The following is a 27,234-nucleotide window of genomic DNA, read 5'->3' as shown; positions in this document are numbered from 1 at the left end:
TAAAGTCACAAGTAACCCTATGATGACGTGCCAGCGAGACACAAGCCCAGCATGTCAATGTACAGGAGTTTCAACATGAGCTGAGCGCAGAGGATTGCAAAACTTGCTGAACGAGAAGAACTGCTGCCAACAAATGAATGCATTTTTCAGGCTGTCATGCACGCTGTTAGACTGCTCTGCTAACAGGACCAATGTGTTTCCTACTGCACAGACCTCCAACAGAGACGCATACCAGCAGTTTCATGACTCACTTAGGGAACAGGAAACAAGCTAGTAAGGCACTTACTAAGACCACAAGTCTGGTATCTCACTATTAGTTTGCTACTTAAACAGAAGGCATGAAAACTCAACCTTAAGCTTTATTGTTGGTTCTCCGAGTTTCACACAACCTTCATTTGAGACATTTCTTTGAGTTGTTCTCATCTGATAAGGGTCAATAATAAATCAGCTGCTGTTTTGCAAACCACAGTGGGGACACAAACTAGCTTCTTGTTTCTGTAGAAACTGGAAGGGAACATTGGGAAATACTAAAGACGCCTTTAGTTGAACTGTTTTGATAAGGACTGAACTGGGGACAGAGGGGTTAAAACCAAACGTGTCACACCTTTCTGGGATCTGTAGTGTACTGTCTGAACGTAAGCAAGTTCTTTTCTGAACTCTGAACTAAATTGCTGATTCTTGAAGCTTTTACTGAGTTTAAAAAGTTCTTAAAGGGACGAAAGGTTAAATTCACCGTCCTCCTTTTCTTGAACCATGTTACAATTTATATAGAATCAGAATCGGTTTTATTGCCAAGTACATTTACATATACGGAGAATACGTCTTGGTGCAAAGATAACAAGTACTTCAATAAAAGAAAATATGAGAAGCAATTACAAATGTAAAGAAAAATAAAAAACACAAAATGTACAAAGAGTGTATGAGGGAAAATACATTTAAAGTCCACTGAGAGTTAGAAACCGTTTTTGCCTTCACATTACTGTGATGTTTTCTGACTGTGAGGCTGATGAGTCTGTGTTATGTGGGGGGAGGGCAGGGACATCGTTTATGACATGTACTTCTGCATGTTTAAATAAAATGTTTTAAATTCTCTTCACTGAAATATTACATTAAAGTGTTAAACCTCCAGTACATTAAACCCCCTGATCTTTACGTGTTTCATTCAGCAGTAATGAAAATCTCTGATTGTTAAACAGGATTACATACTTTTTGATGACCGTTTTAAATTCATTTTATATACAATGTTTTTTTAAATGATAATCCCTTTAAAGTACAAAAACTCTAAGCTTCCACTGCCAGGTGTTTATTAGTTCACAGCTCTGTTCATTGATGAAAAGAAAATCAAACTGCTAAGTTTCATTGATCTCAAACATAAAGCCACCGGAGACCAGACGGCTGTCACACAATAACACATACGTTAGCATATACTAAAGGAAACCATCTTTCATCAGAAAAAATATTCTATTTAAACAAGTGTTCTCATCCTCAAGGTTTGTGTTCATGTTCTTCAGGCTTGTGTTCATTTTAAGAAGAATGTGTAGTAAATCCAGAATGTGTAGTAAATCCAAAGAGTTACTTCAGACATTCACTGGCCTGTCTCAGTAAATAAATCACTCAACAGCCACAGATATTTTAAGTGCTCAAATGAAAGTTTTTCTCCATGTGAAACCTGACAACTTTCTGACTTCTATGAATCTAAAACATTTTTTCAAATGACAGCAAAGTGTCCATGACAGAGTATGGAGTCTTTTAAATAAATAAAACAGACGGCTGCTAAGAAGGGATTTAGTACATTTCACACGTAGTCTAACCCTATTTTTATTGCAATTCACTGAATTAAATGTACATTTTAAATCCATATTCTTTACATTTCAAAATAAACATTTTACACACCATTTTCAGGGCTGTAGAGAGAGAGATCATCTGTTTTATTTTCCATCACTGTGTGAAGGTTTAAGAAGTCAATGTGCCTCCTGACAAATAGCTTCAGTCACACAGGAGCTGTATGTGTATATTAGACTTCCACCAGTTGATAGCTTTGTGTTTGCAGACAACCAATATCTCACAGTAACTGCATATATAACCTATAAACACACACATCAGGCATTGCAAAAGACATTTTAAAGCGATTTAGTCTCCCTTGACTGTCAATTATTTTCAGCTTGATGTATTCAAAACTCAACATGATGTGGCATGCTGTCAAATTCAGAAATGTACAAAAATCCACAGTCTTTAAGGATATAAAAAAAGGTTTTTATTGAAAACCAAGGCAAAGATGGACAGTGCTCATTGTGGGAGTTCAAACGGTGTACTTGTCTTCTCCTTGCCTCTGTGCTTTGTGATAGTGTGTGTAGCTGCTGTACAGCTCATTGAACACCTCCCTGACTCCCATCTGCAGTCCGGCAGTAAGAAACTTGATATCCTGCTCCATACACAGGTCCAGTATCCGATAGATCCCCTCTGTCAGATGCTGCTTGATGTTAGGCCGCAGAGTGACCTGGAGAAGTGAAAGGAAAAGAGCAGGAGGAGAAATGAAACAGGAAGTGAAAATATGGCAAACACAAGCGGAATATTCAGAAGTCAAACACTGTTCAAATCACCATGTTTGTGTTCCTCCATCAACAGGCAGCAGAGATCTGTCTGTTCCTGTCTTACACTTCTTTATTTCCCCCCTTTACTTTAACAAGAAAGATTTTCTCTTTCTTGTCCATTAAAGGCAAAAAACGTCTGTCTACAAACAGCCGAGGGACAAAATACCAGTTTATAATAAACGTGCTGGAAGAGTTAATCATTTATTTATAACAATTCAAAGCTTTCTGCTTTTTTGTGTGTGTGTTAGCAGCACTGTATGACAGACAACAGCATCTATCCTGATAAAACGTTTGTTAATGCAAAGGATCACAAAGGCCGCCTGTCACTGATGATCACTTTTATTCATCTTCCTCCTATTGTATCCAGTACAGTACTCAATAATACCCATACAACCAGATCTACTGTATGTGCATTATTACTCCTATCGGAAAGGTAAACACACCTCCTATCTATGACGATGCACATGCAAACACAATGGACAAACAGTGACTCTTGTTCTCAGTGAAGCAAACATGACAAGAAAGTTCAACAGTGTCGAGCCATCTGTCACAGGACCACACGCTACACGCTACATGCTACACGCTACGACCGGCTGATCTGAACAGTGAGCTGAAGCAGTCCTCCAACCACATGATCACAAAGTGTGTGAGTCTGTTCAATTATAAAATAAACCCCCCGTTTCTGTGACGTGCTTCACATTCAAGTAAAAAACATATTTACTTTCTGTAAACAAATCACTGACTGCAGAAGACGTCTCATGGAGCAGTTTTTTAGAGCTTAAAGTGAGCGGCAGTCCGACCTTTAGACGCCTGATGTTGTTGTTAGAACGTGACGGACGGTGCTCTATAAACTGTCTATCTTGTATTTTATAAATAGCTTATGTAGCCTTTGGTTCACTCCAAACAACAAACTACCAAAGGTGTTTGTCATGACACACAACGTAGTGTTTAGCTTATTGAAGATTTTGTCTCCTCAACCTGATGTTACGTTTCCTGTCCTGATGCTTTTAATGTCTTTTGTGAAACCCTTTGCATTGCCTTGTTGCTAAAATATATGTGCTGCAGAAATAAACTTGCCTTACACCTACTCACGTCGTGTCTGTTAGCAGCCTAAAATGAAGATGGGATCCGTGTTAAGTACATTTAAATAAAAGGTACATTTATAAGGTCATGTGAGTCTGTTTGCAGTACTCCAACACCTGTAGTGCAGTTGTAGGGTGGAGACGGTTCAAGTCTAAATCATTCTCTGTTTGGTTTTGGAATGTGAACGATTTCTGTAAAAGTAAACTGAATATGTTGTTTCTTACACATCATTAATAAAACAAACAATTAGGTTTCATTGAGGAGACAATCAGAGCTATCTCAGTCCTACTTTGAGTTCTCCTAATAGTATAACTTTCTCCCCCCTTTTTTTCTGTCTATCATGAGTTGGACAAAGTTTAAAATATTTGATGATGAAGTATTGGAGGCTTTATTAATAACATTTTTAATACAATAGCATTTTCAAATTGTTAAATATAAAAAGGCAACAGCTAAAGGCTTCAGTTCACAAACTAAAGCAGCGTCAAAACTCAACGTTTCGACTAACACCAGTCCTGTCTGATGCTCAAAAAGTTCAGGTCAGACTATGAGTCAGTATAAACTATTGTGAAGCAGAGATGGCTAAATGACCTCTAATTACAAAGATGTCCAGGTAAGTAACAATTTAACTCTAATTTACGATGATTACATGACTCATAGGCAGTAGAACAACAGACACCTCTTTCTCTCTGCTTCTGTCTCTCAGTTGGTCCGCCTGTCTTTCTCTCAACGTGCGACACTACTGGAAACTGCTGAGTCAGCTTGGCGCCTCAGTAAATGCAGTCTGGTAGCAGAGAGGAGCCGCGTTCACCAGCCAGACGTGACTCACTGCTTGGAGGGAACATCCAGCCTGAAGTTTCATCCAAAACTCAGAGTTACAGTAATCCTGGACCTGCTCGCTCTGATCTGTGAACATCAACCATTCGGCCAATAGAAACACTCCCCCCAACCCTCTCTGCTCCTGAGCGTCAGCATCCCGTCACTCGATAAAATATGCCAGCTAAACGACAAACTAGTGTGGATCAAAGGATCAGCTGAGATCCTGCTGCCTCTTTCGTGTGTGTGTGTGTGTGTGTGTGTGTGTGTGTGTGTGTGTGTGTGCGTCTGTGTGTGTACCTTCTGCAGCTCTGTGACATACTGAGCCACCATGAAGGCTGACAGTGTGGTGAAGCCCTCAGCCGTGGCAGCGATGTGAGAGTACATCCTCTCAATCAATCTGGAGCACTGCAGATACACGTCACTGTCGGGACCTTAGAAAACAGAGATTCATGTCAATTCATTCTGGCTTTAAGTCTTTTTTGACCTCATTTCTAGACACACAGAGGGCTTCACGTCCAAGTCTTCGTAGTTATGCTTCCCTTTGGCTTAATTCACTTTTGTGGCACTCTTGTTGCATCAATGTGCTATCAATGCTTTAAATGTTTCATTTTGAATAATTGAGGTTCTAAGAGAACAGGAAACAGTATGCACGTAAAGTAAAAAAGGAGCTCAGAGAACTACAGATAAGTCCACAGCTTGCTTAAAATGCAGATCCACTGGCTTCTGAAAAACATTTCATCTGTGTTGACGAAGCTAAGGTTCTGTGATGTCTACAGTTTACAGGCAATTTAGACTGAAAATGTGTTTCTGATTGTAAACACTCCCTGTTTGAACATTTCTCTATATCTGAGGTGCTGTTAAGTAAATATAAGCAACTGTGAAAGAAAGCGTACTTGGAAATAAAACAAATTCAATACAAGTTCCACCAGTGCCTTAAATCTTATATTGTCTTATAAAATGTCCTCTTTCAATTTTTCACAGCATAAATCATATTTCAGGTCGGAGTTCACGTCAACAACTTTAAATTTGTTTCCCCAGAACATGTTTTTCTCGTTGTAAATCCACTCTCCTCCTGAATTTAATCCTGCCTATAAACCCTTTATCTCAGCCCTGCTCAGAACAGGCTGTTTCTGTGTCTGTAGCTTTAAATGTATTTGAGATGTTTTCAAACCAGCCCTTTACTGTAAGGGCTTTAGTAGCCTGGGCTTTCATGTGCCATGCCCTAGTATTAAATGTGAGAGGGCAGACTCAGGCCCCGTCCACATGTAGCCAGGTATCTCACAAAACTAAGATATTTTTCTACGTTTTGGCCTCTCATCCACACGAAAACGCAGATTTACGGCATCAAAAACGAAGCTGTAAAAAACCTCCGACCAAAGTGAAGATTTGCGAATTCTCCGTTTATGCGTTTGCATGTGGACGTCAATAGTGGTTTTGCGTCTCGAAACGCCACTGCCTGCGACAAAATATGTTCTTACGTCACATATGCGACCTGTGTTTACATTCGGAAACAGTATGAATGTGCTTAAAAACGCACTTCTGCGGTTACGTGTGGATGAAGTTTTTTCTAAAAACAAGGTTTTGTGCATATAAGTTTTTTTTATAGATGGAGGGTGCAGGATATTTGTTTTTACAAAAACCTGGCTATGTGTGGACAAGGCCTTAGAGAGCAGAACAAACACTTAGCTTTGGGAATGTTAGGGGGAGGGGTTACTGCCCTTTGTGATGTCACAAAGGGAAAATCTCCAAACAGACTGTTTCAGCACACAATCTGAAAAGTGGAGCAGGCAAAAGTCGGAGAGGATGGACTTTTCTCATAATTGGGGAGTTTGTAGACAGACTAGGGAAACAAAGTGTTCAAAATACATGGTTAAGTACGTCGGTTTGGGTAGACTGTAAAAACACGTTTGACCCATGGAATAAATGAAGGTGTCTGAGGCCAAACAATGTTCCACACCTGGATATTATTGTAAATGTGACTCTTGATTTGTGTTCTCTGTATTTAAACTGATCTACCTGCTTCTTCTAAAGGTTCAACCTCAAAACCATCGACACAAATGTTGCTATGCAATGCAAAATCTCCTCCTTACATGAAGTTCAGCTCATATAAAAGAGTCTTTTTGGAGAGTTTGTCGGTGTCACCTGTGTCATTGTCTCCCCTCTGTCGACCCTCCTGCATGATGGACGCTAGCAGACGATGAAAGACGTTTAAGAAGGACGGAGCTGCGTTCAACATCACCTAGACACACAACAAGTCAATAGTCAATAATATATGTATACTGTCAAACACAAGAAAAGGTGTTAGCACTCGGGTGGCCAGGAGAGCAGAATTTGGAACTTGGATATGACAATGCAAATCAAGACTTTGATACCTATTTTGATACCATGGCAACACAAATATAAGTCCTGTGCACCCAATATTGTGTATTGTCCTGTTTTTAAGGAGCTTTTTTGATTAATTGTGACTAAAGATTTGTTTTAGAATTCTTTAATACTACCACACAGGTTGTGCAGAGGCTGTTGTCCTCAAAGTGGGCGGCCCGGCTCGAGTCTGGCCTGTGACTCATTTCCCGCGTTCTTCCCCACACGCTCCCTGATTTCCAAAACTATTCACTGTCCTGTCTGAGACAGTATCATTTTAAAACACCTTGTATTAATGGGTTGAAAACTTTAACAACCTTAGTTAGAACCTAACAATATGGGATGATTTCTAAAACATTAATTCAGGGTGTCATTTATCCCCTCACTGACTACAGCAGTGAGGGGATAAACCGAGTGTCATCTTACAGCAGTAAACATGGTGTTCAGGTGATACTGTTACAGTGTATGCTCTAATGTTTTAATTTGTCTTAGTTTAGTCAGGCATGTGGCCATATTGAAGGAGCAGCTGAAGAGTTTTAGAGGGTTGAATGACCTTTACAAATTAGGACAAAACAGTCCTGCCATAACCGTCACATCATTTTCACTGCTTGAGTCAGAACAGAGCAGCTCATAAACTCCCTGCCCAAGTGTTTTCTGAGGAAGAAGTTTGATCCCTACAAGAGCTTCTTTTATTTTCTTACTTTTTCTCCTTCTCGGCTCTCTGTTTAAGGCCTATAGTGGGCTGAGTGAAGATGAGACGTAGCGAGACAACGTGTGGTGATGTCACCAGCTCTGGTGGGGGCTCAGTAATGGTTTCCAGCGACTCAAACCAGTTCCAGGACAACCAATGCTGCATGCCAGCTCCCCTTCCTCTCCACCTCCTCCCTTTGTCCCATCACACCTCCTTTCTTCAGCTCACTCCTCTCTTTCCTAACTTTTCATCATGCGTCACATTCAAATCACATCTCAGGCTTTGATACAGCGTCAACCGCTTCCTCCCTGATGTCTCTATGGTTTCTCTTTTGATTCCTCTTTCTTCCTCTATAAAAGTCCTCCCCCTTCCTCTGTTCCCCTCGTGTCTCTCTCACCGCTCTGTTTTGTCCTCACAAACATCTGATATCAGTTAGCTGGATCTTGCCCTCTTTTATATAATGCAGCTGCCTCGCTGCAGTTACACTTTGTCAGTGTTTCTATAAATTAGAAAGACAAAGCAATTACCACAGTAAAACTATTTAACAACAACAAAAAAAAGCCTCGTAAGGGCTGGAATGTGGATTCAAATTTTCTAGTTAATCATCTTCTCTCAGCAAGAAAATTAGGTACTTTTTTCCCCACTTTGGGTGCAAGGCCAAGCCTGGATGACCTGGCCAAGATTCAGCAGCTCTGGTGAGCTGCAATATCCTTCAGTGCAAAGTTATCATCCTCTGACTTCCAGGACACAGAGAGAGACAGAGAGAGAGACAGAGAGAGAGACAGAGAGAGAGAGAGAGAGAGAGACACAGAGAGAGAGACAGAGAGAGAGAGAGAGAGAGACCAATATCGAAACGTCTTTACATCATGGATTTAAACTAGCTGTCTTCAACTATAATAACCTTCATCCCAAGAGGGAGACGTTTAGGTTCAACAAGTGTGGGACACAACAAGAGTGAAAAAGAGAAACAATCCCAAGTGTGATAACACCTTCTTCATTATTCAAAAATCAATGTTATATTTACATCTCTACTACAAGAAAAAGAATCATCTTTACTGGAATACATGACAGCCCCTCCCATTGGATCTATTTTTATTCTTGAATACATAAAAGATCTTGTTTCACCACCAAATTACACCTGACGTTCCTTCGATCTGTTCCATCTCTCCTCTTGAATCTTTATTTATGATCTTCATATCGTACCTGAGGATGACACTGAATGATGGCAAACAGCGCCTCATGAACAGCCAGGAACGCTGACTGGTAGACGGGTGGAGTCAAATGATCCAGGGGCACGGACTGAAGAGCCCCGAGGACCAAGATCACATGATGGGGATTAGTGAAGAGCCCTTCGCCCTGGCGCAGTAGTGATGTCATTGAAGTGACCGTAGGAACGGTAAAGGGGAGGGTCAATGAGGCGTCCTGACTGGACGATCTCACCATGAACTGCAACACATTCAAAATAAAAAGTTACAATTATGAGGATAATAAAAACAACTTTGAGATTTAATAACACATGATCATAAAGCTGACAGTGAAGCAGCTAAATCTGTTAAGGATTTATTATCTTGCTTTTCCTCCTGTGGCATGTTACAAACAACTACGACGTGGCAATTTTACTGCGGTTCTAATTTTATATTCATCGAAGAAATGCTGCTCAGAGACATGTTACAACAAACAAAACAGGAATATTTTAGGTGTTCCTCGTTACCGTTTGAAAAGATAAAGCTTGAAAATAATCCAGAGACAACCGATGAGACAGATGACAGACATATGGACACAGTGAGAGTGGGTAACAGAGAAACAGCATGCTTAGCATATTCAAGTACAGTGTGTGTGTGTGTGTGTGTGTGTGTGTGTGTGTGTGTGTGTGTGTGTGTGTGTGTGTGTGTGTGTGTGTGTGTGAGAGCATGCGCGCGTGTGCGCGTGCGTGCGTGTGGTTAAGCAGATTGCCATGTTGTCTGTCTTCTCCACCCAGCACGCCTGATGGAAAACAAATTGACTTAATGGGATAAATTACAATGAAGGGGCACTTTGAGGGAAGTCAGTCAGTCAAACTGTGACTGTCGTCTTGGCTGCTGAGTCACTCAGGACGGCTGTCACATGTTCGTCCAGCAAACTGTCACTTTAATTATTACGGATGTAGATTTAAAGAGCATACCGTAAAATACACTCAGCATGGTACTGCTCTTACTTCTTAGCTTGTCCTAACATTTCTGACAAGTCTATCCATATTATTTTACTTTATACAACATCTTATAAAACACGATCAAAAAGGAAAGAAAGCTATGTTTGTGTTATTCTGGAGTATTTCTGTTCAGGAAATCTTAAAGCCTAAAACAAAGTGCTGGCTTTAGAAGGGAGTACTTGGCATAAACTATAGTTATGTTTAAACCAGAAATGTGAATAAGTGTGGTTAAGTCTATGTGAAAATGGCACTAAGAATATTTTAGAAAAGAAGGCAGCTCCACCTGCAAAAGAAACTGCGGATTGTTTATTTCCAGATTATCCTCAAAGTTCATGATGAGCGTTTTAAAGCCATTTCCAAATAACTTGTAATTATTCGCGTGTACGCATGCTGAAGCAGATCCTGGCATGCTTTCCAGAAGCAGTGTGCTCATATTTGAATGTGTGTTTTTCTCACCACCATCGCAGATATAATCTGTGGTGTAATGAGCCACAGAGCTTTAGAGCAGGGCTCAGGTAACTGACAACAGGACAGCAGCTTGGTGATGATGACTGCAGATAACACCTCCTGGAAAACAGCAGGAGAGGACACAGAGGGAGAAGAGTCCTCGTCAGGTGAGTGGAACAACAACAACAACAAACGTGATTAACTGTAAAAAGAAACAACGACTGAAAATAGTTGGGGGTTTTTTGAGTTATAAATAAATTGAGCCTCACTCTGTAGTTTCCTGCCCTCAGCTCGCTCAGGTCCAGTCCCTCTCTGATCTGGAGGAGCAGCAGGTTCAGCTGACCTGTCGTGCTTTCTTCCACAAGGTGGTGCAGCAGCTCCTTCACAGCCGGCTCAAGCTCACAAAGATCATCCGAGGACAGCCAGGAGGCTGCAAGCAAAGGAGAAAAAGGTCACATTCACTTAAAAAAAAAAAAAAAAACTACATTTCAATTACACAGCAATATATTCTTTCTTATAGTCGTTTTAATAATGTCTGGTTTTGAATAGGAGTACACAGAATCATTGGCCACGTCATTGTATACACCTATATAAAGCTGCCCTGATTATTCTGACTGTTTTAAACGCGTCATTTCAAAATGTTTCAAATGTTTCCTGATGTGAATGATGTTTTTCTGTTTTCTTTTGCTCCTCGAAGAGAGTTAACTGAAAGCAGACATTTACAAAGAGAATAAACAGCTATGTGCATGATAAGTAAGCTGTTCAACGAAACACACTTCACTATCAGAAAACTTGTAGGATGGAAAGAACGAATTAAATCTCCTGTCCTTGTATCCCTGACCTCTGTGTATTATACACCGTGAAAGCGTCAAATCGCTCAAATTGAACCGAGTTGCACATGTCAAGGATCTATTTTTTTCTGTACCTGTGAGCAGCCTGTACACAGTCTGCAGCATCTGCTTGAACAACTCTTCCAACTCTTTTTTTGCCTTCTTCTCCTCCTCCTCCTCCTCCTCTCCTCGTTTCCTCATCACTGCTTTGTAGTATGCTGACAGGAAATGGAGAGAGGAAACCAGGAAGTCCTTTGGCCTGTGGGCAGAACTGATTTCTCGGAGGATTTGCTGGCAGAAGCTCTGATAGAGACTCGTGTGACTCGGGGGGAACTTTCTCTCTCCGTCCACTGAGAGAACAGACAGCTCGCAGTGCAGCATGATGGTAACGACTTCTACTAAGAAGGCCTGACTGAGGCGGCAGGATGGCTGGCTGACCGACTGACTGACAGCGTGAGGCTTCAACACACACTCCACGACTGGTCCCAGAACAGCAGTCGTTCTCGTCAGCATCTGGGTCAAAGTTTGATCCATCTGTTTGCTCTTCCCTAGGTTAGAGGTCATCGCCTGGGAGAAAGAGGTCAGAGAGGCCAGCAGGAGATGAAGAGCCAAAGTGGACCCTCCTGGATCTGCTTTACCTGAATCAGCCGATGAAGATGGTGCCACGGTTTGCTTGCTTGCCATTTCAGAGAGATAAGTGGCAAACTGGTCCAGGTTGAGTCTCACGCTGCTGTTTCTGGATATAATCAAATGGACCAAGCAACTAATAAAGCCTTGCACTGCCTTGATTAATTCCAACCAAAGTGCACTGCTTGTGGTTCTAAATCGTCCGTTGTTGCTTTGCCAAAGGAGCGAGGACACGGCTGCCTGCAGCAGAGTGCCACCATGGATGAGTTTCAAAACGCTCTGAAAGTTTCTGGCCTCCAGCAGACGCGTCAGGATGCTAAGTAGCTCCGCTCGGAAGCCGGCGTCTACCTCACGCTCAGGAGCGTCTGAAGCCATCTGGTCCGACTGACTAGAGGTGGAGGTGAGCATGAAGAAGAGAAGGAGGAATACAGAGGACAGATCCTCAGAGTTCATCCCATCTGGGTTTAGTTTGGTTAAGATGTGCAGTATGTTTACCAGCTCTTTGCTGTGTGCGTCAGTGAGAAGAAGAGACGCTTGTCCATTCTTTGAGGAGGCTAAAATGTCCTCAACGAGAGTCTCTTTTTTCACAACTTCGGTGAGAGCTCCGACCTCATGAGACTTCAAGAACATCGGGGAAACCTTGGGTACATGTGCTGCCTTGAGAACACCAACACTCCTCTGAGTGAGGGTACAGACTGTGGCAGAGAAAAGCGAAGGCGACTCAGCAAGAACGGAGCTTTGCAGAAGCTGGGATGAAAGAAGCGAGAGAGTCAGAAAGCCAGGCGGACAGTCCTTCTCTCTGCCCGTCTGCCTGCTGCGGAGTGAACTAACAAGCACATCTGCCATGCAGCCCACAGCTTCTCCACTCAGGTAGGGGGCTATTAAAGGCAAATTGGACGTGACTACATACCAGTGTGCTGCCTTGTAGGAGCCAGCATTCACACTCCATAACTGCCCATCCCAGGCCTGCTCTCCACCTCCACTCACCTCAAACTCTGATGAAGCCAAAACAAACCCAGCTGCTTCGCTCAGAAGTGCAGCGGCGTCGGCTTCAGGGAGTAAAGAGGAGTCGAGCAGGACTTTCTTCGTCTGTTGTAAAGTGAGAAGCTTGTACAGCAGACAGGCCATGGGGCTGCATGATGGTTGGAGACATGCAGGTGAAATCTCACCAGATAGAAGACTTTGTATTTGTGTCACGGCTGAAGGGAGGTCTTCAGCCTCCCCTTGAGCTGCTGCGTGGGTTGAGTCAAGACTTGTGTATTTGCTACAGTGGATACTGAAGAGTGTGTCCACTTCCATCCAGGTATACTTGAGAAGAAGAGCAGCCTCCTGGGTCCTCTGTTCCCATGGCGCCTCCATTTTTAACTCCAAAACCTTCTCCGACTCTTTTTGGTCCAATCTCTTATTTTTTCTTTGTGTCATTTGAACTGAACCTGCGTTTCTTTTTACAGTCTTTTTCTCTCTTGATAACAGCTCCTTCACTACCTGCTGCATTTCCACCATTAGCCCCTGACTCTTCCTCACTATGGGAAGAGGAGAGGCATTATCGAGAGTCTTCAGAGTAAACATGACGACATGTAGCAGCTGGCTCAGAGAGAACAGCTTCAGAGACGCGTCCTCTCTCTCCTGGTCCACCTTGATGTCTTTACGCTCTCCTCTATCATCGCCTCCTCCGTCAACCTCCATCTTCTCAGCCTCTCTGTCCCCATTCTCAAGGTCAGGTAGGATATACCTCCTGATGCTCTCTAACACTAATGAGCAAATCTCCAGGCAATGGGAGGGGGGAGTGTCTATAAGACAAGTTCTGAGCGAGGCAGAGATGCCGTCAGACAGAAGAGGAGGGCGGAGAGCATTCAGGGCCGGCTGACAAATCACAGACAAGAGCTCAGAGAAGAGGCGAGGCAGCTGACGGAGCTTCGTGTAAGTCTCCAGGAGGCTGCACACCAAGAGCTGTGAGAGACACACACACATTGTTTCAGTCAAAAAATGATCTTGTGCATGTTTAAAATGTGACTTGTCTTCATGTTGAGTAAACAGCCATAATTCCTCTGTAATCTCGTGAGCCTGGCCTCAAACGGCTTTCAGCTACGTGCGTAAATCAAAATTTAAAAAAACAACAACAACAACACAGTCATTCAAAAATAAACGGAGACCTGTCGAGCCCGTTGCACTCGTGTGTCTCTGCATTCAGAATCAACCCAGGCTGATGATAACATCTGGTCCAGGTCTGGCTCCAGAATCAAGTGGTTGAGACTCAACAGCAGCTTTAAGCAGCGGTACCATGCTGGGATGCTAAAGACGATTAACAAAAGAAAAGGACAGTGTAAGACAACGACCATGGCAAAAGAAAAGCACCTGAACATCACCTTAAGTGACTGATGCAAATACACATTCACAATGAAAAATATAGGGGCACAGACTATAGTCCTTCAAGCACGCAGCCCAGGTTCGAATCTGGCATGAGGCTGTTTTCCAGCATGTTATTCCCCACTTTCTCTCTCTGCCCGATTTCTGACTCTATCCACTGTCCTGTCTCTAAACAAAGGCATAAGAAGCCTTAAACTAATCCTTATAAAAACAAAAAAACACTATAGAAAATCTTTCAAGTGAAGTGTCATATTTTACCTTGGCTGGGCCTGGTTGAAGAGCATTTGTCCCAGGGCTCTGTAAAAGTTCAGCTGGACCTCTCCATGTCTGATCCTGTCTGCTGCTACATTATAAATATCAGCTGACAGAGCCTGGCTGAGCAGGGACTCCACAGCCAGCAGAGCCAGACTCCAGCTCTCTGGGGAACGAGGGGAGGATGAGGACACTGGCTGCTGCAACGGTGGGAGTCCACCAAGATCCACATCCAAGACTGGGACTAACCTGGTGAAAAAATAGAAACACAGCATCCTTTGCACTTCCTCGCCGTCTCCTCTCCCTTTTCCGTAGCTTTCCAGGAAGAATTTAAACAGCTGAGTCACCGTGCTTGACTTCACTGTGTAGAACAGGGGCGGCTCACAGTAGCCCTGACAGCTCAATTTGGAAAGTATTGCACTGACAGGCTTCAAAGGGCCTTTTGCCCCTCCAGGACCACGTTTCCCAGAGTCCTCTTTGGGTGGAAGGAGCTCCTCCTTGTAAGAGGTCAGGTGTTCGTTTGGGAAGAGAGCTAACTGAAGGATGGAGTCTATTTTGATGCGAATGTCTCTGCACAGCTGCTGACGGAGACCGAGGTGTGTGTAAGACGGTGAAAACTCTCCAGAGGTGAGCAGCTGACGGAGTAGGACTAATGGCTGGAGCATCTGGTTGGCCACCATGGTGAAGACTCTGTTAGGATTGGCTTGTTGTCGCTGAACTGACAAATAGCGCGACAGGACCTGAAGCAACACTTCAAACAGATTAGACGAGCTGAGGTTCTCCTTTGACTTTGGAGGGGCTTTATTAGCATCTAGCTGTGTCTCATCTGGAGGAGTGTCAGTGATCGGCTCAGCCTGAGGACTGTCAACATCACCGGTCGGCTGACTTTCAAGACCCTCAGTCATCACCTCATGTTGACATGTGACAGACTCAGGTGTTTGGGGGTCTGCAAGCAATGGCTTCTGTAGCTCGAGGCAGGCCAGGGAGCAGAACTTGGCCAGGAGATCGATCATTAGTTCGTACTTTGTGGTGAAAACATATGAGAGCGCAGGAGCAGAGAGAAGGCCCTGACACACACTCAATATGATGGACACACACACCGGTGACTTAGAGTCAACACGTGAACACTCCTGGAGACGGTCAAGCAGCAGCTGGAGGCAAACAGAGAAAAGGTATTCAATTAAGATGTTAGAACAATGTCCTGCTTTGTAAAGAATGAAGACACTAATCACCAATAAAGTGATTATGCAGTAAAAAAAAACATGATTTCTTTAAAATCATTTCTCTGTGTTTGTATGGGGTAAGAATCGCAGCTGTACCTGTGCCATGTTTAGCCTCAGGGTGATGGTCTTGCCCTGCTTAAGAAGAGTGTGGAGCTTCCGGCTGTGGAGCAGATCATCAAGGTAACACCACAGTCCTTCCAGAACGTTTTCAGGAAAGTCAACCTTACGATTGTACCAGCCTGTCAAAGCGTGTGAGCACCAGTCCAACAGCACCTACAGCAGGAAAGGGTCAGGACAAATGAGAGTAAATAAACAATCCCATACTGTTGTAAAATACAAATACAAAATGTAAACATTGGACAAAGAGCTGTTGGGCAGAAGGCCAGACAGTGCTTAATAAATAATAACATCAAACCGGTTTTCCGGTAAGTAAAAGCAAACAATTGACTGGGTCTTCACTCTGTTGATTTTGGATATTAAATTAAACATATTTACATACAATGAAATGCTACAGTCACTTCTGACATGTAATACATGTTCAACTTCTCAGGGTTCCTGACACTGGCAACATAAACACCATCATCTAAACACAGACGTTTGTCACTCCAGATGTTACCTGCTCCTTGTTGGATAGAAGGCACTGATTGGAGATCCAGGCGAAACGTGCCAACTTTAACTTGTCCTCCCATGGAGTCTGAGGACTTTTCAGTTTCAGATGGATACCTGAGTAGATGGCAGCCATCCCTGCAGCTCGTGTTACCTCTGTATACATATAAAGCAGAGTTAAAGTCAAACAGACAAACATTTAATACAAGCAATTATGGTTTTTACAATATATGTAGTGTATCTAACAATGACAGACACACCAAATATGGAGGAGCCTTAAAATAAACCTGTTCAAATGTCTACAAAGTATTTAAGTCTATAAAAGACCTAACAAATCTCAGGTCATCAGTCAAAATCAAAACAAAGCCCAACACAACATGTTTTTAAACACTTATTCTATTTTAACGTGAGGTATTAACAGAGCTCAACACGTACAAAAGGACCTCTCAATCACTTTTGTAGATTTTATATTTTAAGAATAGTTCATCTCTTATAGCATGTGTTTGAACACGCTGTAACCCTACAGCTAGCGGCTAGCATGTTAGCATCTGCCTGCTAAAGTCCAAGTAAACTATTCCTGTGACTGCTTCTCCTTCACACAAGAAACACACTATTCCTGAGCCAATATATGTCCTTTCTAAAAAATAGTCAATAACACATGAGGTAACTGAATTGTCAGACTCACCTCTTATAACCTGCACGTGCCCCTGTTTTCACATGAGGACGAACTTTCAACTTTCAACCTGCCGGTGGGACAAAAGCAATCAACAACCGAGGTACATGATCGGCTAACCATTGCCTTGAAATATTTCTCCTTTCCACCCCATTGAACAGCTAAAATGTATCATTATAATATTCAATTCATCATAACAAAGGTGTTTCGGATGTTTATAAATTCGGAAGGATTCATAATTATCTAAGCGCAATCTGAAAAAAAATAAGTATGCATTATGAGATATTATTTTGAATCATAGTCGTGTTTTTATGAACTAAATGAAAACTTATATTTTGTAATTTGTCTTTTAGAACCTTTTCTCATTCATAAAATACATCAAAAGGTGTTCTGTCAAGAAATGCATCCCTTTAAATTGACAGACAGTCTACCGACAGTGGAGAGTCAAACACTGCAGATCATGTTGCATGCTAATGAGAAGGCGTACCGAGTCTCCAGAACAATAGGGACACTTAAAGTTAATTAAGTATAAAGATACAGTTCAAACACTTCCTGTAAGGTGAACGCAGGGATGCATTTCTCGGCATAATACCGTTAAGCAGGGTTATTATTATTTTTGGTTTAATGTTCTGGGATCGTTTGGTTTTGTCTGGCAAAGTTTGCTTGCATGTGTCAGCCATTGAAGCGTTCGTCGGGAAGGAAGAGGAAAGGGTTTGCTGCTCTACCTGTGAACTTTACCGAGGTCACCTTTCATGATCTCACTTATTCATAGACTTCTTGGAAAATTGGGTGTTTTGTTCAGACTGAATGTGGCGTTGGTCGGTTCTCAGTAGCTTATATCCGCTCCCCCTGCACACAGGGCGACAGATGACAGTGACAGGCGGCGGGGTGTGTGAGAGCTGATTTCTGATAAGAGATAAATGGAGGCTGTCACACGCAGATAAAACAGACAATAACGGTTAAACCCGGCATGTAACGACACGAGGCTCAATGATCTCACGGTGTGTTTACATCACGGCTGGAGGACTAACATGTTTCTCCCTCTGGGTTTAACTAATCCAGAAGCTCGACCACCAACACTTACTGACAGTTAAAGGAAATACTTAAAGTGTTTAGAGAGTGTCGAGTCACCCTCCGACATATTGGACAATGCAGCTTTTATCCAGCATATCAAGGTGCACACATGGAGTGCATTTGTCTTCATTCAAGCTAACACAGATGAGACTGTTGTGGCTGGAGCACCGTCTCTCCCTCTCCGCTGTCTACCGGAAGAAGAGACAGTCAACCGGGGTCAGGACATCGGTCCATCCGACACTTGTCTTCCCTCTCCGGCCTTTCCTACTTCACCGTAACTGTCCCTCTGTCCTCTGTTCGCACACACCGACTGCCACACACACACCTGTTGCCTTTAGCAGCTCTTCAGCCAACTCCACGCCTCCCACAGCCGGATCAGTGAAGACCCAGACCCGGACAGAGAAAGACCAAACACAGACCACGTTCCCCGTGGAGGATGTCAGAAGGATTTTGCGACTAGCCCACCCGGAGAGATGGAGACTAGCAGGTAAGAAGTGTTTATACATCTTTTAGGTACCTTATATTTTACTGATCCATTAAAGACCTTAAAATGCATTCGTGCTTAAAGTAAAGGTTGTAGACCTGTCAAAGGTTTTCACCTTACTGAGTAAAACACGTCTACTGAAGGAAAAGTCTACATTTCTTGGGACAGTGCGTTGAAACGTTTTTTCTTCCAAAACATTAACTAGTTTTGTCTTATGAAGAACCTTTTAGGGTTTAAATGTATGAACACACACACACACACACACACACACACACACACACACACACACACACACACACACACACACACACACACACTATCATTAATCCTGTTAGATATGTTAATGTATATGTCCCTCAGGCCTCAGGGAGGTGAACAACCTGCTCTGACCTTGTTTTAGGGGCAGGTTTGATTTATGAACTCCTTTTCATCAGTTTTTCCCCCTGCGTGAGCCTTTCCTTCTTAAAGTTTTACACAGTTGCAGGGCGAGGTTAATCTCCTATTCTACAATTTGTTCAAAGCACATTTCATTATTAACTTTATCTGCTTTTTCATCGCTTCCTCTTTCCACCCCAGCTGCTATGGGCTTCCTTACTGTCTCTAGTGCAGTGACTATGTCGGCGCCATTCTTCTTGGGTAAAGTGATCGACACCATTTACACAACCGGAGCAGACACAGAAACCATGACGGCCTCCCTCACATCGTTATGCATCATGCTCACAGGAGTGTTCCTGTGTGGAGGGGCAGCCAATGCTGCCAGAGTCTACATCATGCAGATCTCAGGTGAGCTGAGGACAGACAATAGTTCTGTACACATGAAGAAAAAAAAACGCCCACGTACAGTATGAGTTTGTTTGCTGGAGCTGTATGTGATATAAAGTGTGACTCTCCTCTTCCTTTCTCTGTTTTTGTATTTATTTTCTATCTACTCAGGAAATTCTAGATGAACAAACTATTTCAGTTTATTTTATATCAGTACACTTTAACAGAACTGAAAGCCTTGGAAAAAAAATCACACTGGAAAACATCATGTGTGAAAGTAGAGCCTGGATATGGTGGGTTTAGTTTAGCATGAATAATGTGAAGAGGAGGAACAGCTGGTCTCTCTATGAACTCTAAAAGTCCGTCAATAATGAGGTCTATCTTGTTTATATAATCTGTATGCAAGCAGAGACGTACAAACATTGTGTTCACATTCACAAACACCCTTCAGTGTTTGTGAATGGATTTGAACTTTAGTTACTTTTTAATGCAGTCGTACTATTACACGTGGAACAAAGTGAGACGAGCTGTGTTTCTCCCATTATCAATCTTTGTGTGCAAAGAAAAATTTTAAGATCAACTCTCATCAACGTCTTTATAGACAATATGACAATAGTGAAGACACAAAAGGTGATTTTGTTCATTTTCTAAATAGTTATAATAGCTAAATAGTCACATATTTAGTGTGTAGAGAGTGTTTGTGTTTTTTCATTTACCTCTTAAAAGGTCAAATCTTAACCCATCACTTTACTTCAATTCAAAATGTATTTAGTTTAAAAGATACCACAAATGGTGATGGATGGCCATCACAATTTTTCAAAGCTCAAAGAATTGTATTAATTTTCAAAATTATAGAATGTACATCGGCTATCCAGCACCCACAATGTACATTTTTAATTAAATCACTTGCCAATATTGGAAATAACGTATTTATTTCTAAACTTGGGGATCTAACGTGTTGTTGGAAACTCTTTCCTGCATCGTTCTGCTAATGTTTTGTTTTTTTCCGATGTCACTTCAGGTCAACAGATTGTTCGTGATCTCCGTGCCTCTGTCTTCTCCTCCATCCTCAGACAGGAAGTGGCTTTCTTTGATAGGAACAGGACTGGCGAGCTCATCAACCGCCTCTCCGCTGACACGGCGGTGGTGGGACGCTCGATCACAGATAACCTGTCAGACGGACTGCGAGCTGTGGCCCAGGCGGCTGCTGGCGTCAGTATGATGGTGAGTCGGACGGTGCTTTCATGATGACGTGAAGTGGGAAATAAATGTGTTTGGTGTAGTGCTGGGAGAATGAATAAAAAGTAAAGGCTGATGAAGTCAGCGGAGAAGTGAACCACAGCCAGTTACTGGAACGTGTTGAGTGTGATCAATGTGAGCGTTTTACTAATGAGGTTTCTATAAATCAAGGTGTTGATCACCAATGAGTAATCATGTTTAATAACTGTGATCTCGATGTCAACCCAAATGATTGTGATTAGGATATTTGCTTTAATCGTGCAGCCCCGGTTAGGTATTGTGTTACTGTGTCTGAAAACGCACAGCACCTGAAATAGTTCACCATAATAGATCTGTTGCTAAGATCAGTCTTGATAATGAACACTGCAGAGACATTACAGGGAGTATGTGTTGCTTATGTAAAATAAGCCGAGCATGGTATGTGCATGTATAGGCTGGCATTGTTTAGAATCAGGAAGGAGTTCTGCCAGCACGTGAGCTGACAGTTTCCTTGTATGTAACTGTCTGCCGGATGTTGAGAAACAGGTTTACTGAATACCTCAGATTAATGTGGAGAAACATGTAGATTAGGTTTAAAGACTGCCACACCTGGGCAAATCTCTAGTTGATACCACAAAGTCTAGGATTTATGGAAAAGGTCACCTATTTCCTGTTTGGACCAACGGGTGATTGAAGTCTATTTGATGAGCTATAAATGTGGCCTATCTGACTGTATTCTGACACCCGTCTCCAGTATTTAATTTTCTTTAATTTCTTCATGTTCTTCTGATCAAGAAGTACAGATTTGGTTTTTGTTTTAAAAAAAGGGGGGGGGGGGACAGTCTACTGAGGATTCATTTTCTTTGTCCTGGTTTCATCTTTTACGAGTGTACACCAGACGATTGTAAACACAGCTCATGCTCACTCTGAAGGAAATGACGGACATAATGAGTGTGATTTCTGTTTCAGGCAACTTGAAAACTGCTGTTTTAATTCTTCAGCCCACTTGTGTCTTTTCTCCTCTTTTACTTCCATTAATTGCTGTTTTGTTCTTCTCTCTCGTTTCTAGTTCTATGTCTCCCCGAGTCTGGCAAACTTTGTGCTGCTGATCGTTCCTCCTTTGGCCGGTCTTGCTGTCGTCTACGGCAGATATCTTCGCTCCATTTCCAAACGCACACAGGATGCTCTGGCCCAAGCGACACAGGTTCAGTACCCACAGACCAACCCAGTAGCAAACATCTGGGTTTAAAATGACATTATTGGAAGCTGTGATGGTTTTAAGGACAGAATGCGTTAGTTAAGTGTAGCTCTTCTCACTGGATGACTCTAACAAATCCAAGTACTATACTAAGGAAGTACATGCAGAGAAATCCAAAGTTACAACTTAAAGTGATGAGGAGGATGATCCCGGCCGAAGAACTTTGTCCTGTGGATGCAGCGTGAGTGTATTTACAACATGCTCGCTGATGTCCACGAGGCTGCAGCACATATGTGCTACGAGGGCACCCTTCTGAGAAACGCCAATGATTGTGCTCCTGGTAGAGTGATACTTCACCCCAGGTGGTTAGGTCCGATCCACCATGCTGTAATTATAGGTGATAGGTTTAACAATCCGGTGGGATAAAACCTGTTTGGAGGGAGCACACCCCTTATTAGCAGCACCCTAATAGACAAAGAGAAAGAACCCTGCAAGATGAATGTAACTGTAAAAACAAAACCACAAACATGGAGAGTGATCAATTCAGCCAAAGGGAAGCAAGGACACTCCGTCGCTAATTACCTAGCTCCTACAACAATAATCTGCCTCTGAACAGTGATGTCCACAGGGGATATAACCAAAGAAATGATATCAATGTTTCCAAGTTTAAGGCTGAAGGTTGATTGGCCGCATCTCATCAGATGAGGACAGCTTGTCGCAGCTTTTGGAGGGCAAACAATCCACTGCTCAGACTCACAAGGCTACCGGCAACAAACTGGAGTATTTTTTTGTTCAATAGTGTGATGCTATTTGATCGTCCCTGTGCTGCTCACAGTGACCTGTGTAAACAAGATGATGACATTGACACAGATAGTTAAACTTGTCCGGGGGTCATCAGAGAGAACAAAAAAAAAAAGCGTTGTTTTTATGAAAAATCAACATGTGCTTGTGCAAGATGGAGATATCCAGAGAGAAGAAGAGACTGGGGCAGGTGAAAGAACAATGATACAGACGCAGAGCTGCTTGCGTAGCGTAATTACATTTGCAGACACAGCATATATGTTGTTTGGATAAGCTGATTCCCAACAGATAAAGTAGCAAAATAATCATGTTAAATCATTTTTGTGTTTGTGCAGTTGGCAGAGGAGCGTATCAGCAACATGCGGACAGTCAGGGCTTTTGGTAAAGAGCTGTCTGAGGTCAACACGTACACGCAGAAGACAGACCACGTTTTGAGCCTGGCCAGGACAGAGGCTGTACTGCGGGCTGGCTTCTTTGGGGTGGTAAGTGTGTGTGTGTGTGTGTGTGTGTGTGTGTGTGTGTGTGTGTGTTGTTTGTGTGTGTCTCCTGATAAGCATGTATGTCAGATGGAGATAGCCACAAGATCGCGTGAGATCATAGCAGCCCAGTACAGTGTAGCCTGCTATTGGTTTAACTTTATCAAAGAGGAACGGGACACAGTAAATAAAAGGAGCCCTGTAGGGTCTTATTGGTACCTTTTGGCACCCAAAAAGAAGGGCACCCAAAAACGTAGGACAGTACGGATCCCCTCCTGCATTGTCCCTTCCTTACGCATCATTCTGAACTTTTGACGGTGGAAATGCCAATCAAAGGGTGTCAAGCCAAACCCAACTACACCCGGAGCGCCTGGTGGAACCAAGGCCTTAGTATCTGACATTTCTGTATATGAAGAATGTCTCCCCACCAAAGTGTCTTCTCAACTTTTAGAGAACAAATATAAAAATGTGTGCACTTAATGCTAACTCGATGACACAACGCTGCAGCTCCTACAGCTCTCAGACCAGTTTCCCACTTCATATCTAACACTAACGCATGTTGGACATGTGCACGAGTATTTTCTTCTTGTAACATTGTTCACAAGGAGGATTAAAGTCGAGTCTTGTTGTTCATGGTGAAAATATCAGAAACTCCTTCTAATATAATGAAATGCAATTCATCATCACCACAAACACTGTATTAAAAAAAGATTTAGCTGGGTGTAATAATTTTGAACATGAACTCTTTCAGGTAAAAAAAAACATTCAAATGTGTCTGTTTGCAACACAAAGAGAGAGAGACTGGCATTGGTCATCTTTTCCAGCAGATACTGAAAGGGACTGTAATCCTTATGAGACGTGCTGCTGCGTCAGATACTAGCAGAGATGTCAGATTTTTTTTTTATTCATTTATTTATGTTTATTTATTTTTTTTATCAAGAAAATTGTGTGTGTCCGTGTGTGTGTCAGACGGGGCTCAGTGGGAACATCATGGTCCTGTCAGTGTTGTACAAAGGAGGCCTTCTGATGGCTAATCAGCACATGACTGTGGGCGAGCTCTCATCCTTCCTCATGTACACCTTCTGGGTTGGCATCAGTATTTCAGGTAATACACACACACACACACACACACACACACACACACACACACACACACACACATATATACTGTATATTGCACTGCATGTATGATGACTCATGGCTTGGTGTTTTTTCTCTGCCTCATGTGAAGGTTTGAGCTCCTTTTACTCTGAGCTGATGAAAGGGTTTGGAGCAGGATCCAGACTGTGGGAGCTGCTGGACAGAAAGCCTGAGTTCCCCCTAAACGGTGAGTGTACAAGCTTACAGTATATGTTGTAATGGGACAAACCGAGGAGCCATCCAAGTCTGAGTTTTAATGAGGTCCGTCTTGTCTGGGTCACTACATGTGCCAGCTCTGTTGATGTCAGGCATTAAAACAAGCCATTTCCTGGATCTTTTAAAGTTTGATCCCTCATTTTGGACCTGTGATGACCTCTAACTCACAAAGCCAGCATTGTACTACCGCACTATTAAAACTACAAAGACTTTTTTTTGTGTGTATTTAACCAGTTAATCCATAAGTTAAATATTTGAATAAATTAAATGTCCAGAAAACAGTGGCAGAATGAATTTAAGGTTTTCTGAATAAATAAATAAATAAGTAAAAGAATATTTCCAGTAAACATTAGCGCACTTACACTAGATCATTTATATTTTATCTTCCTTATGTAATGTATTTGTATTACTTTATTAAACTAATGACCCTAATTGCTTGTCCCGTCTCTTCTCCTCTGTCTCTCCACAGAAGGCCTTGTGCTTCCTGCAGAGCAGCTGAAGGGTCAGCTAGAATTCAATAATGTGTCCTTTGCCTACCCGACTCGTAAGGAGGCTCCTATCTTCCAGAACCTCAGTCTACTGGTCCCAGCTGGTACCATCATGGCTGTAGTGGGACCCAGCGGGTCTGGAAAGTCAACCCTCGTCTCGCTGCTGCTTAGGTTGTACGACGCTGATTCTGGTGAGAGCCACTTGCTTCTGTCTTCTCTTTTTCTCCGTCGCATCAGCAGCTGCTTAGTGATGAGACTCTTTTTTTTTTTAAGGGTCCTTTTTTTCTGATAGTTGTTGAGTTACTCAGAATGACTTCTTTCTTCCAGGTATCATCACTGTGGATGGTCATGACATCCGAGATCTGAATCCCTATTGGCTTAGGAGTCACATTGGAACTGTTAGCCAGGTAATTATTTACACACGTATAAACCAACACATAAACCATGTACTGTATGTCCTATGAGCCTTTGAGTGAAGATGTTTCTTCTTTCCCCACATTCTCTCTCTGTGCTTTGCACCTCTCAACCAGGAGCCAGTGTTGTTTTCCAGCTCGATTAGAGATAATATAGCGTACGGTGCAGTGGACCCTGAATCCGTGACTTCAGAGGAAATCTACAGAGCCGCTCGGGTGGCCAACGCCTATAACTTCATCCAGGCTTTCCCCAAAGGCTTCGACACCGTGGTGGGCGAGAAAGGGGTGCTCTTGTCAGGTGAGAAACGACTGTTTCATGCTAACACATAATTCACAACAGGCAGCTTTAAACTGTAGATCTAAAAACTACACATAGATGTAGCTCATGTTTAAGTTGTGCCATTTTGTTACATTTTTTTCCCCCTGATGTGGATGTAAATATGTCAGCTGCTTTTATTCCTTCCAATGTACTTTATCAAAAGAAAGAGACATATCAGTTAAACTTAATAATGCATTACTTTGGTTCTTATACTCAACTGCCTGTATTGAATGTTTTTTTAAAGATATTGTGGTCCTTTAAAAAGTATTCATATTAAACACTTCAATCCAGTGTTTGCCATGTAACAGAGCATTCTTAATAGATGAAAATATTTAAATCTACCAGTTAAAATGCCACGGCTCTTCTCATACAGAAAACACTCTGGGCCCACTTTGCTCTTAGCTTGTGTTTGTGTTTGTCTGTGCATCACCTCTGTGCTTGTTTCTCAGGTGGTCAGAAGCAGAGGATAGCTATAGCCAGAGCACTGCTCAAGGTCAGTTCATCAACATGCTAGATTCACGAGTTCGATACATCAGAGGAAGGCTAAATGTTCCACGGCATCTTTTCATCCACACTTTTTACACATTGCTCTAATAAGTATGTGTAACTTTTTGTTTGTTTTTGTCTTAGAATCCAAAGATCCTCCTTTTAGACGAGGCTACAAGGTGAGACAGACCATGATGTGTTTCCAGATCACTGTACAAATCAGCATCAAAACAAACAACATGCTTTTCTTGTGTCTCATCTGTTTTGCTTGAATCAACTTAACTGCACAGCCCTGTGTTGGAAAATTACAACGATTACCTCGCTCTTTTTATCACAATTGTTAAGAGACCTATTAAAAAAATGTTAAAGAAAAGGGTTCTGAACCTCCATGTTTCCACAGTGCACTGGATTCTGAGAATGAGTTCCTGGTGCAGGAAGCCTTGGAGCGTCTGATGGAAGGTAAAACAGCTCCACCTTTACAGAGACGAGAGCTGTCAGTCACTGATTTCTTTGATATTTTATATGTTCTCCTTTTCCCTTTTTACATTGTCGACAGGAAGGACAGTTGTCATCATCGCTCACCGCATGTCAACCATCCAGAATGCGAACACTGTCGCTGTTCTGGACCAGCAGCGTATAGCTGAGTGTGGTCAGCACACAGAGCTGCTCAGCAACAGGCAGGGACTTTTCAGGAAGCTGATGGAGAAGCAAGCGTTTCTACAAGAAGAACAGAAACGAGCATTGAGCTGAATTCAGACAGAGGACAGACGAGTGGCCGCCGAGGATGAAGGAGAAGCGAATGGTAAGGAAGTGAGGTCATCGGGAAGAACTCGTGTTGCTCCCTGAGGGGGTTGAGGACAGATAGAAAAGGCACATATGGGAATGTGAAGAAGATCCTTTGCTGCAGTATTGGTAGCATCGCCTCAGAAAACAGACAGGTTAAAAATGATATATAAATATATACTTCGTACTTAAAACCTCCTATTTTTGAAAAAAAAAAAATGTAATGTACACAGAGAAGAGGACAGGATGAGTCTCTGCTGAGATATTTCTCACACAGGAACTTTATTTTGAAATCACTGTCATCACCATAAAAGTCATCAGAAAAGTCCAAATCCTTTTTTCCGGTAATTTGGGCGCATGGGAGACATTTTTAAACTGTTTATTATTTACAAGCCAAACCAAAAACAGTCCAGTGTGATAGAGCAGAGCATATCATGTATGTGTGTCTATTTATTATCCACTTTTTAAAGGTTTTTGTTATTTTGAAGATTTTTAACAAGGTGAAGAGGCTTTTTGTGTTGTCTGCCTTGTGTTTAACTCTTCTTAATATTGTGAGAAAAAAAAGTTTTAAATCACAGCTGAGGTGCTCCTAATCTGAAAATAAACACTTTTTCTCATGAA

The 27,234-nt window shown here is 42.3% G+C and overlaps 2 protein-coding genes across 4 annotated transcripts; one reads left to right on the top strand and one right to left on the bottom strand.

Annotated features, from left to right (window-relative positions):
• Nucleotides 1–2,231: 2,231 nt before the first annotated feature.
• On the bottom strand, nt 2,232–16,893 carry urb2 (URB2 ribosome biogenesis homolog). Of its 3 annotated transcripts, none has more exons than XM_079339849.1 (12): nt 16,768–16,893; nt 16,093–16,238; nt 15,573–15,749; nt 14,260–15,404; nt 13,788–13,926; nt 11,103–13,584; nt 10,447–10,607; nt 10,187–10,297; nt 8,746–8,988; nt 6,633–6,729; nt 4,788–4,921; nt 2,232–2,497 (listed from the first exon to the last, which is right to left on the bottom strand). In XM_079339849.1, the coding sequence occupies exons 2-12, from the start codon at nt 16,216–16,218 to the stop codon at nt 2,300–2,302; spliced, it is 5,013 nt and encodes a 1,670-aa protein (XP_079195975.1). In that variant the 5' UTR covers nt 16,219–16,238; nt 16,768–16,893; the 3' UTR covers nt 2,232–2,299. The 3 variants fall into 3 exon arrangements, with proteins under 3 accessions (XP_079195975.1, XP_079195977.1, XP_079195976.1); XM_079339851.1 differs by lacking the exon at nt 16,768–16,893 and adding an exon at nt 16,518–16,749; XM_079339850.1 differs by lacking the exon at nt 16,768–16,893 and adding an exon at nt 16,343–16,496.
• A 297-nt stretch (nt 16,894–17,190) lies between these two features.
• abcb10 (ATP-binding cassette, sub-family B (MDR/TAP), member 10) lies at nt 17,191–27,234 on the top strand. The gene is made up of 14 exons (XM_079339103.1): nt 17,191–18,316; nt 18,890–19,096; nt 20,097–20,299; nt 21,363–21,497; nt 22,628–22,774; nt 23,738–23,873; nt 24,000–24,095; nt 24,594–24,803; nt 24,940–25,019; nt 25,143–25,323; nt 25,794–25,837; nt 25,975–26,009; nt 26,231–26,289; nt 26,387–27,234. Exons 1-14 carry the CDS (start codon nt 17,905–17,907, stop codon nt 26,578–26,580), a joined length of 2,139 nt encoding a protein of 712 aa, XP_079195229.1. The 5' UTR covers nt 17,191–17,904; the 3' UTR covers nt 26,581–27,234.

This window comes from Symphodus melops (assembly GCF_947650265.1).
Source record: "Symphodus melops genome assembly, chromosome: 3".
NCBI lineage: Eukaryota > Metazoa > Chordata > Actinopteri > Labriformes > Labridae > Symphodus > Symphodus melops.
This window is presented reverse-complemented; position numbering and strand designations above follow the sequence as displayed.